Source organism: Haliotis asinina, chromosome 7 (assembly GCF_037392515.1).
Source record: "Haliotis asinina isolate JCU_RB_2024 chromosome 7, JCU_Hal_asi_v2, whole genome shotgun sequence".
Classification (NCBI taxonomy): Eukaryota; Metazoa; Mollusca; class Gastropoda; order Lepetellida; family Haliotidae; genus Haliotis; species Haliotis asinina.
Genome location: NC_090286.1, coordinates 31,406,170 through 31,418,674, shown reverse-complemented (window position 1 = coordinate 31,418,674; position 12,505 = coordinate 31,406,170). Strand labels below are relative to the sequence as shown.

The following is a 12,505-nucleotide window of genomic DNA, read 5'->3' as shown; positions in this document are numbered from 1 at the left end:
TGTGTACAAGGGGTGATTGATGAGTTTTGAGCCTACCACTGAAGGAGTGTGGTACGGTTGAAATCATTTGGTGTACTGATAGAGCAATCAAGTAGAGCCACAAAAACAAAAGGTGGAAGTATTTCACACATTATCTAAGAGAGGGCAAGGTATAGACTGCAGAAGGGATCACCTTGTGACTACAAATGGAAAAACAAGAGAAACGAGCTGTGATCAAGTACCTTTTGAAGAAAGGCTTGACACCAACTGAGATTTTTGAGGATATGTCATCGACACTTTGGGATGATGCCCCATCATATGCAACAGTACAAAGATGGGTGGCAGAATTCAAACGTTGGCCAACGAGTATTAAAGATGAACCCCGTCCTGGCCCAAGTGTTGTGTCTTCAATGCCAGAAATGGTCCAGCGAATCCTGGATATAGTTATGGATGACCGAAGAGTGACACAGTGACATCTCTCAGGAGTGAGTGCATTTCATTCTGACCGATATTTTAGGAATGCACAAGGTTTCTGCTTGATGGGTCCCCAAACTTTTGTCAGCGGATCAGAGGCACCAAAGAGAGCAACTCTCCAGGGAGAATCTCAAGCTTTTTGAAGGTGATCCAGAGACTTTTCTCAAACGATTTGTTACCATGGATGTAACATGGGTCCATCAGTTTGAGCCTGAATCAAAACAACAGTCAAAACAATGGAAACATGTCACATCTCCTACTCCAAAGAAGGCAAAGTCAGTTCATTCAGCTGGGAAAATCATGGCTTCTGTTTTTGGGGATTCTGAAGGCATAATCATGGTGGACTGGCTTCCTAAAGGTCATACTATCACTGGGGCTTACTATGTGGAACTCGTGAAACAGCTGAGAGAGAAAATCAAAGCTACACAATGTGGAAAGTTGACAAAATGAGTCCTTTATCACCATGACGATGCTCCAGTTCACACGTCAATGATTGCAATGGCAAAAATCCATGAAATGTGCTTTGAACTTCCTCCACATCTGCCCTATTCAGCTGATTTGGCCGAATCGGACTATCATCTGTTCCCTCAGCTGAAAAGACAGTTAGCGGGAACTCATTTCCAGTTTGATGATGACGTCATTGCAGCCGTAACCAACTTTTTCACTAACAAAGAAGTTGACTTCTATAAAAGTGGCATAATTGCACTTCAGCATCGCTGGCAATAGTGTGTAGACCTGAAAGGTGATTATGTTCAGAAATAAACAAGTTTCATATCAAATGGATTATGTTTTCCTTGTTAGGTTCAAAACCCATCAATCACCCCTCGTATGGTCACAAGGGCCTTCTTGGCGGGAAAAGGGAGGTGGCTCAAGGTGAGTGATTGCATGTTTGATTCTAGGGAATTTCAAGGAACTCAGGTTTCCACTGACCATTTTTTGAAAGGAATTGGAGATAAGCAATAAAGCATAAGTCATGATAGGAAAAATATGTTAATTTCGAACTTTGAACATTGGTTACAATTATTGTGATCAAACGCAATTTGTATTCTGGGTTTTTTAATGGACCAATGTCTAATTATAAGCTTTACAGCAAGTCCAGATAATTACACAGTACCTCAGTGCTCAACACTCAGCTCTCTTACTGTATTAGTCAACAGTCTCATGTAGTTTCACAAACCTTCTCCTCCAGAACATGATGGGAATCGTCTGGTCTGACACTACGTTCCCGCGTCACCACATGCTCCATGAACAGCAGCAGGCATCTCCACAGATACTGTTTCTGTCCCACAATCCTAACCAGCTTTGTGTATAGCATCAACTTCCTGTGTTGTGGGATGTAAGGGTAGGCGTCGACAAAGACTCGCATCACCATGGTAATGACCTCCTCGGGTTTGCTTGTTAGACTGGTTTTCTTTGGTGAGGATTTCTTTTCACATGTCTGTAAGAAAATAGTTTGACATATTAGCATTAGCCATACATGTTGTAACTAGAGTTTAACACTGCACTCACATGTTGTAACTAGAGTTTAACACTGCACTCACACATTGTAACTAGAGTTTAACACTGCACTCACACATGTTGTAACTAGAGTTTAACACAGCACTCATACATGTTATAACTATAGTTTAACACAGCACTCACACATGTTGTAACTAGAGTTTAACACTAAACTCACACGCTGTAACTAGAGTTTAACACTGCACTCACACATGTTGTAACTAGAGTTTAACACTGCACTCATACATATTGTAACTAGAGTTTAACACAGCACTCACACACGTTTTAACTAGAGTTCAACACTGCACTTATACATATTGTAACTAGAGTTTAACACAGCACTCATACATGTTGTAACTATAGCTTAACACTGCACTCACACATGTTATAACTAGAGTTTAACACAGCACTCACAAGTTGCAACTAGAGTTTAACACTGCACTCACACACGTTGTAACTAGAGTTTAACACTGCACTCATACACATTGTAACTAAAGTTTAACACTGCACTCACATATGTTGTACCTAGAGTTTAACACTGCACTCACACATGTTGTAAATAAAGTTTAACACTGCACTCACACGTTGTAACTAGAGTTTAACACAGCACTCATACATGTTGTAACTATAGTTTAACACTGCACTCATACATGTTGTAACTATAGCTTAACACTGCACTCACACATGTTATAACTAGAGTTTAACACAGCACTCACAAGTTGTAACTAGAGTTTAACACTGCACTCACACACGTTGTAACTAGAGTTTAACACTGCACTCATACACATTGTAACTTAAGTTTAACACTGCACTCACATATGTTGTAACTAGAGTTTAACACTGCACTCACACATGTTGTAAATAAAGTTTAACACTGCACTCACACGTTGTAACTAGAGTTTAACAGAGCACTCATACATGTTGTAACTATAGTTTAACACAGCACTCATACATGTTGTAACTATAGCTTAACACTGCACTCACACATGTTATAACTAGAGTTTAACACAGCACTCACACGTTGTAACTAGAGTTTAACACTGCACTCACACATGTTGTAACTAGAGTTTAACACTGCACTCACACATGTAAATAAAGTTTAACACTGCACTCACACATGTTGTAACTATAGTTTAACACTAAACTCACACATGTTGTAACTAGAGTTTAACACTGCACTCACACATGTTGTAACTAGAGTTTAACACAGCACTCATACATATTGTAACTATAATTTAACACTGCACTCACACATATTGTAACTAGAGTTTGTCACAGCACTCACACGTTTTAACTAGAGTTTAACACTGCACTCATACATGTTGTAACTAGAGCTTAACACTGCACTCACACATGTTGTAACTAGAGTTTAACACAGCACTCATACATGTTGTAACTATAATTTAACACTGCACTCACATATGTTGTAACTAGAGTTTGTCACAGCACTCACATGTTGTAACTATAGTTTAACACTGCACTCATACATGTTGTAACTATAGTTTAACACTGCACTCACACATGTTGTAACTAGAGTTTAACACAGCACTCACACATGTTGTAACTAGAGTTTGTCACTGCACTCATACATGTTGTAACTAGAGTTTAACACTGCACTCACACATGTTGTAACTAGAGTTTAACACTGCACTCATACATGTTGTAACTATCCAGTGATACTGACAGTTATAAAGAAACCTGCATGAAAGCCCTGACTCACACTGATAAGAGCAGGGATGACATTCTCCAGGATCTTGCTGATGATGTGGAAGCTGTAGCTGTCATCCTGGCGCAGGATGTTGGCTCCCATGAAGGTGAATACAGTCATGATGTTGTGCAGCAGGTGCTCCTGCAGACAGACAGAGTGAGTGAGTCAGAACACCAGAAACGGGCTTCAAAGATTGTACCCATATACAGAATTAAACCCAGGTCTTCAACTGACGAGCAGACACTTTAACCATTAGACTATCCCACCACCACCTGCAGACAGAGACAGGTAGATGGGAAATATCATGTATGCATGATTCCAAAAGGTGCCCCAACAGAGATGTGGAATTGATATGCTTCTACAAAGTAGCCAGTTTTGCACTGAATATCACAAGATTTTCGTGATCTTCTCTTATCTATTAAACATAAATATATGCAAGAACATCCTCAGATTTCAATCAACATGTGACAATTAATCAAATCAAACATGCCTAATTTCATTATTGCTGTCTGTTAATCAGTTCAGTATCTGAATGTAAACTCCACTGACCTAATGTGACAGAACTAACCATTGGATCAGTGAAGTAGCAGAACGTGGAAGTGCAATATTTCACTCTCACTTCTGTGTACATGTATGTGGACTATGATGAAATATTGTGAAGGGTTTCAAATAACAATGCCGCGATGCCATAGGCAGGGGACATAACTGTAGTTAGGCAGGCATACCACTAGGGATAGCTATGACTCAGTTTTAAAATTTTGATTTCATTTCTGTATATTCTGTGGTACCCACAGGAATAAGGCAACCATAATCCAGGGGGGAATGTTTATACCACAATTTCTGATTGTGAACTGCCCTGAAAGTGTTCAACCTAATACTGTACAAATTAATTTTCCCCAAGGAAAGGTTAGACTTTCGTTTCACGAAATGGCGACACCACAGGTTGGACCTACTTCACAACACTCTAGAGAGAAATCTGATCCACGCCTTTGAAAGATAATGTACTGACCATAAAATAAGAGCATAATCAAAAGGGGTTAATGTACAGCGTGTGCAACATACTGGGCAAATCTTGGCAGACACAGTGAGCACTAGCAGTGCCTGGTGGTGTGTCTGTGGGTTGTCTGATGTCCGGATACACTGAACGATCAGCTCCATACTGAAGTGTTCCTCAGGGATAGAACCTGCATCAGAACAAAGGCAATTATAGCAGGTACATCATCATCAATAGCACTACAGCTGTGCGAGAGTGTGGGGACTACAGGTGTGTGAGAGTGTAGAATGCAGGTGTGAAAGAGTATAGACTACAAGTTGTTAGAGTGTAGCCCACAGTGTGTGAGATTATAGACTAATGGTGTGCGAGAGTGTAGAATGCAGGTGTGTGAGTTTGGAGTACACAAGTGTGAGAGTATAGGTTACAGGTCTGCAAGAGTAGAGACAGCAGGTGTGTAAGAGTATAGACTACAGGTGTATAAGAATATAGACTGCATGTGTGCAAGTGTAGACTGCAAGTGTGAGAGAGTAGACAGCAGGTGTTTTAGAGTGTAGGCTGCAGGTGTGTGAGGGTGTAAACTACACGTGTGTCAGGTTACCTCCGTTCTGGTCAGTGTTAAATCTGTTGCACAGGTTGTAGATGGTGGTCAGAAGCAACTGCTTGATGTACTCAGCACTGTTGTGGTCCTCAAGGTCAAGTGCTCTGGCAAAGACAAGAGAAAGCTGTTTATGTCTGCATATACTGCACAGCATTTCTACTGGGGCATTATTCTGTCCCCAAAATCCATACCTGACCCTCCATCCCTCCCTCTTGTTTCCCTACACAAGCTGCACTGATGCCCCTTACAGACCTTCTGAAATCTACCTTTGACCCCCTTGTATACCTATTTAAGGGACTAGGAACCAGTGGTGTCTTTCAATCCCTGTTGAGACCCACTTCTGGTTCTGGGGATTAGATCTGCTGTGGACACCACTTGCAGACCTATTTAAAGGACTAGGAACTAGTGGTGTCTTTGAAGCCTTGTTGAGACCTACTTCAGGTTCCAGGGTCTAGATCTGTGGACACCCCTTTTAGACCTATTCGTTGAGACCTACTTAAGGATCAGGGTTTAAATTCTGATGTACATGGCTTCTGTGTAATGTGGCCTATGCACCCCATACTTCACGGACCCTGAAACTCATTTGGAGACATACATGCAGATCCTAGATTTTAGCTGAAACTTATGGTGTCTTTCCCATCATCCTTCCATGTCATTTATAATTACTCACTGCCGCTAAAGCAACTTACTTGGCCAGAACTTGGAAGCAGATGGGGATGAGTTGGGCTCTGTTTTCCAGCTTCTTCTTGTCCTGGACAGCCTCCAGGATGATGACAACACGCTGCCACTCAGGACGTTCAAACACTGCTTCTGTGCTGTTGTCCTCCTCTGGAAGCCTGGAGTCAACAGTCATGTAAATGAATGAGTGAGTGAATCGGTGAGTGAGTGTCAGAGATCAAAGGCAAGGGTGAGTGCATATGGAACTGTGAGGCAGGGAGGGACTTAGTGACATGAGAAATGGGGTTGAACATATCACTTAAGAATATTTCACTCATAGGACAATGTGTATGTGTGTGTATGGGTGGCTGAGTCTACGTAAACTTGGTCTCACTACTTTTCGTTAAACTCCACTACTGAGTTAAACAAAACCTTACTTAAGGTCGCGTCAGGTAACCTTTAAGACTGACCAATTAGAGCACAGCTTACCAAATCGTGAAAATGGACATTCGAACATATACGATCGCTACCAGGTAATTCCCATGGAGTGCACTACAACACTGTCAACAGTGAGTAAACAGTTGCTGAAAATAGAGTCAACTTGTCAAGTTGCTTGTCAGTTAGCTAATGGTAACCATGTCAGCCATGGTAGCCGTAAGCATACATACTGCAGGCCAAATACCAGTGTTTTATGTGGATTTTCGTTTACTGGGGGATCAGTGTCAGTGACTAGCGAATTTCCCGCCAAACCCTAAACAGTAGCCGTTGTCTGATTGGATCAATCCGTTCGGCCTTCTCGTGTTTGACTGGACGGTCATAGGTCGCTCAAGGGTTACCTGACAAGACCTCCTACTTGGTTTTGTTAAACTCAGAAGTGGAGTGAAACAAAAAGTACTGAGCCTAAGTTTAATTAGACTGAGATACTATGCCACAGTTAAGCATGACTACCCCACTCAGACACACTATACTGACTCCGATCTGAGTGTGGAAGGAGTGTGTGGGATATGGTGATGATGCAAGATAATAATCAGAATGAATATGAGATTCACACATGATAAGCAGATCAAAAGTCATGCAATTCTACACAAAGTGTTCAACAACAGACCAATGGCAACACAGAAACAATTTCACACACATCATGGGGTTATACTGCTTGGTTCTACATACATGATGATGAACACACTGAAAAATCCCTTTATCTTCCTTTAGGCAGCATTACATCTCAGTCTCTTACCTTTTCTGTCGTTTAGCTTCTCGTACTTTGCGAACAGTTGATATCTGGAGAACTGGTCTCAGCTCAGATATGATGTGTTCTGCTTGAAGATGCAGCTGTGAACATGTATCAGTTAATTATGGTAAACATTTAAAACCTGAAAACTTTAAAAGAACAGATGCTTAACAATCATCAGTTGTCTGCTGTCAACTGGCATGATATCTCATGACCAGCAAATACTAAGAGGAGTAGAATCGCTTATCACTGTATAAATGTACATTTGGTGGTAATTTCAGCAGCAGTGAATGAATGTTCTTTCAGTCAGACACCAGCAATGTTTTTCTCAGCTCAGGGGTGACAGTTACATACTGTCTTGAGTATATTCTCTCTCATATTCAACTTTCCACTATTCAGTAGTCATACCTTACAACAAACATGCAAAACTGGGGACGAAAATGCACTGAAATCTTGCCCCTTACAGGCTGGATTCATTTGTGACAGGTGTCTGGATAGCCAAAGGGACACAACTCTCTACAAGAACTGTATACTTTGGAGGACTGTGCCACCTATATCCCAATTCTTAGAATTTGACAAAAAGAATACATATTCTTGGTATATCTTCACTGTGATAAAGAAAACACATCTTTAACCAGACTAGACTTACAGTTTTCTTGACCGTCTTGCGCACGCTGTTGGACACGTTGATGTTGGCAGTGTTGAGCCAGGCGGTGAAGAGGCTGCTGAGGATGGTCTGTTGTACTGATTTTGTGGGCAGGCCATCGTAAACCTCACGACTTATCTGTATGAGGGAGGGGTTACATCATATATTCTCTCATAACCTCATTCACATCATAACTTCACATCTCACAAATGAATAAGACACTGACTGTACAATGGTGCAAAATGGGGTTGAACACAAATTTATACAAACCTGTAGAGGTTATGAATTCTTTGAAGAATGTCCTCCTTGGGGTACATATATAGCATTAAAATGTCCATTTTAAAATGCCTACGACAGTTGTAACAATATTGAATAAAATATTTTACAAAACAAAAAACTCGTTTTGTCTTGTGAGACCACCCCTACAGGGCCCCTACCTGGGCCCCTTGACAGCCAAGAGCAGGTAACTCCCGCCGCGAACCTTGCACCTCACTTTTCATGCTGAACTCGTCAGACAGAATGTGGGGAGGTGGGTGGCCGTACCCCAAGGAGGACATTCTTCAAAGAATTCATAACCTCTACAGGTTTGTATAATTCTTTTTCAGAAGAAGTCCTCCTTGGGGTACATATATAGCATAAAACAGACTCCCAACGAACGTGAGTCGGGAGAGGCATTCTGTCTGCTAACATATACCCTTCACACACTCTCATACACTGCCGAAGCTGCGAGAGATAACAGAAACACTTACCCAAACACCGAGACCGCTGATGTCAATCAGGCGGGGGCGTGGCCAATGTGGGGTATAGCCAATGAACGGCTGCACTCAGGACTGATGGACATGAGTCCACGCCCTAAACTCTACACTGTATGGTACATTCCCCAAACCAGCGAACAGTGCCGGGAACAACAGTGCATAATAACAGTAGCGTATATCGACGCTATAAGAAAGTGCCATCGTCTTCTTGGTACTTTTTTTTTTTTTTTTTTTGTAATATATATATAAATATATATACAAAAACCACCACCACTATAAAATCCACCACCATAATGAATTTACTGACCCATCACCAGAGGTAAAAAACACATGATCTCGATGTCATTAGCTCATTCAGCTAGGGAGGGTCATGACCCTGCCCACTGGAGAGAACTGTCTGACCAAACCGAGCACGCTCCCTCGAGTGTTTGTCCAACTGATAGTGTCGGATGAACGTGCTCGGCCGGCTCCAAATAGCCGCTGAGCAGATCTCCTCAATGGGCAGTGCCGCTGCATAAGCTTGTGATGTAGCCACTGCCCTAACCGAATGAGCTTTCAGCCCTTCGGGTATAGTTAACCCCTTATGGGTGTAAGCCATACAAATGGCAGAGACAAGCCACCTAGAAATGGTTTGCTTGTTCGCCGGCAGGCCAGCTCTCCCCCCGCCATAACAGCAAAACAACTGTTTATCCTTCCGGATATCAGCAGTTCGTTTGATATAAGCTCTGAGAGTTTTACGGACATCTAAGACGTGAGCACGTCGAAGAGAGGTACCGGACGAGGGAGGCTGCATGAGCGTAGGTAGCTTGATAGGTGCTGTAACATGAAAAGTGCCTGCGATCTTAGGACGGTAAGAATCCGGCAACCTAATACTGACCCTGTCTTTATGAAAGACGGTCAGAGCAGGATCTGCTGACATAGCGTGAATGTCGCCAACCCGCCTGCCGGATGTTACCGCCACAAGAAAGGCAGCCTTCCAAGTTAACAGCTGGAGAGAAAGAGACGATAGCTCGTAAAAAAGAGGACTGGACAGCCAATCAAGAACGATTGACAAGTCCCACGGGGGACTAATCCGCCGGATAGTCGGACGGATCCTATCCACGCCTGCTAGAAAACGTTGCATAAGAGGGTGCTGCCCCAAGAGAGCACCGTCGACAGGAATATGGAAAGCCGAAATAGCTGTGGAATAGCCCCGGATAGTAGACGCGGCAAGGCCGTTCTCTAGCCGGGACTGTAAAAATTCCAGAACTTCAACTAAAGTTGAAGAAAAGGGATCAAGAATCCCCCTGTCGACACACCAGCGCGCATAACAGGCCCATCTATCCTCATATTGAACGTTTGTCGAATCCCTCCGCGAAGCCAAAATTGTATCTGCAACTGGTGCAGGAATTCCGCTCGCCTGGAGGCGATCCCTGACAGTGGCCAAGCCACCCATTGAATCCTGGGATTCGGGTGCGGCGCTCCGTTCTGGGATAGTAAGTCCGGTCGAAAGGGTAACAGGATAGGAGGCAGTGCCAGAAACCTGAGTAACACCGGAAACCAGCTTTGAGACGACCAAAGAGGGGCAAGAAGCACTAACAGTCGAGCTGGTTGGGTGGCAAGCTGCGAGAGGACCCTGGGAATCAGTGGCAGAGGTGGGAACGCCCACAATACCCTGTCCGTCCAATCGAGTTGGAAGGCGTCCTGGGCGATGGCTCTCGGATCCGGTATCCGAGAGCAAAACACCGGAATCTGGTTCGTCCCCCCAGAGGCAAACAGATCCACCTGGAACGACCCGAACAACCGGGAGATAGTCTCGAATATCTCCCGATGTAACATCCACTCGTGTGGAGCCAGAACACGTCGAGAGAGCGCATCTGCTCGAACATTGTACACCCCCGGGAGATACACGGGAAACACCCGCACGTTGAACTGGTCGCACCAGAGTAGAAACTGCCACGCCTCCTGAAGGAGAGACGGAGACACCGTACCGCCCTGTTTCAGGATATAGGTCATTGCCGTCTGGTTGTCCATCTCTAGACGCACCACACAGCCGCAGACCATCTCCCGAAAATGTCGGAACACCAGCCGGACAGCTCTCAATTCTAGCACATTGATGTGCAGGTGCGTCTCGTTCTGCGACCACAGGCCCGAGACTGACTGACTGCCCAGTACACCCCCCCAACCCGTGAGGGAGGCGTCTGTCTGAATTGAGAGATCTGGTAAGGGAGCGTCCAGGGGCAGCCCCCTGGATAGATTCCCTACCACTGTCCACCACCGTAAATGAGGAAGTAACCACCCCGGAGCGTGGAGCATTGTCTCGTAGCTCTGGGAATGAGACCACATCCGAGCCAAGGCGTACTGAATGGGCCGCATCCTCAACCGCGCTCTCCAAACGATGTCCACTGTCGCCGCCATGTTGCCTAGCAACTGGAGCCAAGTCCGAGCTCTGGCCGAGGGGGACTCGAGAAATTGTAGAACAACTCGCTGAACTTTGGAGATTCGATCCGGAGATAGGGAGACCAAGCCTCGCGCTGTCTCGAATCGTGCGCCTAAGAAGATCAGATCCTGTGTGGGAACGAGTTCTGATTTCTGTAGATTGATAATCCAACCCAACTTGGTGAGAATACACATGACTGCAAACGTCGCGTCTCGACTCAAGTGAGCGGCAAGTGCCCGAAGGAGCCAGTCGTCCAGGTACGGATGACAACACCTGCCCTGTGACCTGGCCACTTGCGCTGGGATTAGCATAAGCTTGGTGAACACCCTCGGAGCCGTAGCGATGCCGAAGGGAAGCACCCGAAACTGATAGCATACCCCGTCGAAGGAAAACCGGAGGTACTTCCTGAACTGGGGATGCATGGGAATGTGCAGGTATGCATCCTTGAGATCGATGGACGTAAGCCAATCGCCTCTTTCTACAGATGAGATCACCGACCTCAGTGTCTCCATCTTGAATGAAGGGACCTGCAACAATTTGTTCAGACCTTTTAGATTTAGAATAGGTCTGAACCCTCCGTCCTTTTTGGGAACTAGGAAATAAGTGGAATAAAACCCCTCTTGTTCCTGTCCCCTCGGAACCACCTCGATGGCCGCCTTGACCAGTAATGACTGGACCTCGGCGCGGAGCACCTCGGCTTTCTCTGGAACAGCCGGCACTGGCATGCAACGGATTCCGGAAAAGAGAGGTGGGTCTCGCTTCCACTGTGGTAAGTGGCCATCCCTGAGTGTGGATAGGACCCAGGGATTGGATGTGACCTTTTCCCATTCCGGCAGGAAGAGAGAAAGGCGGCCACCCACAGGGACATGTGGTAGAAGGCAGTGAATCCCTGACGTCGGCAGTACTCCGCCTGCTTGATTCGGGGTCATGAAGGGCACCAGAGGAGAGACTACTGGGAAGTCGGTGCCGACTTCCCTTTCCTCTGAAAAAGCTGCTGGGGCCCGGCAGCCTTGCCCTTACCCTTACCTTTACCCTTGCCCTTGCGCACCTGCAAAGGCTGCGCCCATTTGGCAGTGTCCTTGGTTGGCACCGAAGGATACACCGAGGCAAGGGTCGAGGGCCGTGCACGAGACGAATGCGGCTGCTCCAATAAGGGTTTTGAATCCTTAAAAGTGGAAACAGCCTCCGCGGCCTCCCGAACTACTGTTGCCGCTCCCGGAAACAGGGTGGAACCCATCCGGTAAGGCAACGCAAGAAGAGCCTGCTGCGTGGCCGGCGAATACCGCGCCACCGAGAGCCACAGCCTACGGAGGGCCATAACCGCAGACATCATCTGGCACGCTGAGGACCTAATCGAGTGAGGACCAAATGAGACTGCACCTCCGTAAGCTGCTGCGCCTTGGTCGAGGGGGTAGCCTCCCCCTCGCCCCCCTCACTGTCCACCAGCTGGCGCTGTAACACCGAAGTGTACGCAGCATGGATGGTGACTTTGAGACATTGCGCAGCGTTGCGGTACTGCTCCTCAAAAGACCTATAGGCGGATTTGAGGG

At 45.4% G+C, this 12,505-nt stretch overlaps 1 protein-coding gene across 1 annotated transcript in view; it reads right to left on the bottom strand.

Annotated features, from left to right (window-relative positions):
- The window catches only part of LOC137291042 (HEAT repeat-containing protein 1-like), a 53,471-nt gene that overhangs the window by 14,604 nt on the left and 26,362 nt on the right, over positions 1–12,505 (bottom strand). The window contains exons 22-28 of the mRNA XM_067822301.1: positions 7,785–7,919; positions 7,142–7,236; positions 5,940–6,086; positions 5,251–5,354; positions 4,721–4,842; positions 3,671–3,799; positions 1,631–1,891 (exon numbers count right to left, since the gene is read on the bottom strand). Of these exons, the coding sequence (XP_067678402.1) occupies positions 1,631–1,891; positions 3,671–3,799; positions 4,721–4,842; positions 5,251–5,354; positions 5,940–6,086; positions 7,142–7,236; positions 7,785–7,919 (993 nt within the window). The remainder of the gene's footprint in view (positions 1–1,630; positions 1,892–3,670; positions 3,800–4,720; positions 4,843–5,250; positions 5,355–5,939; positions 6,087–7,141; positions 7,237–7,784; positions 7,920–12,505) is intronic.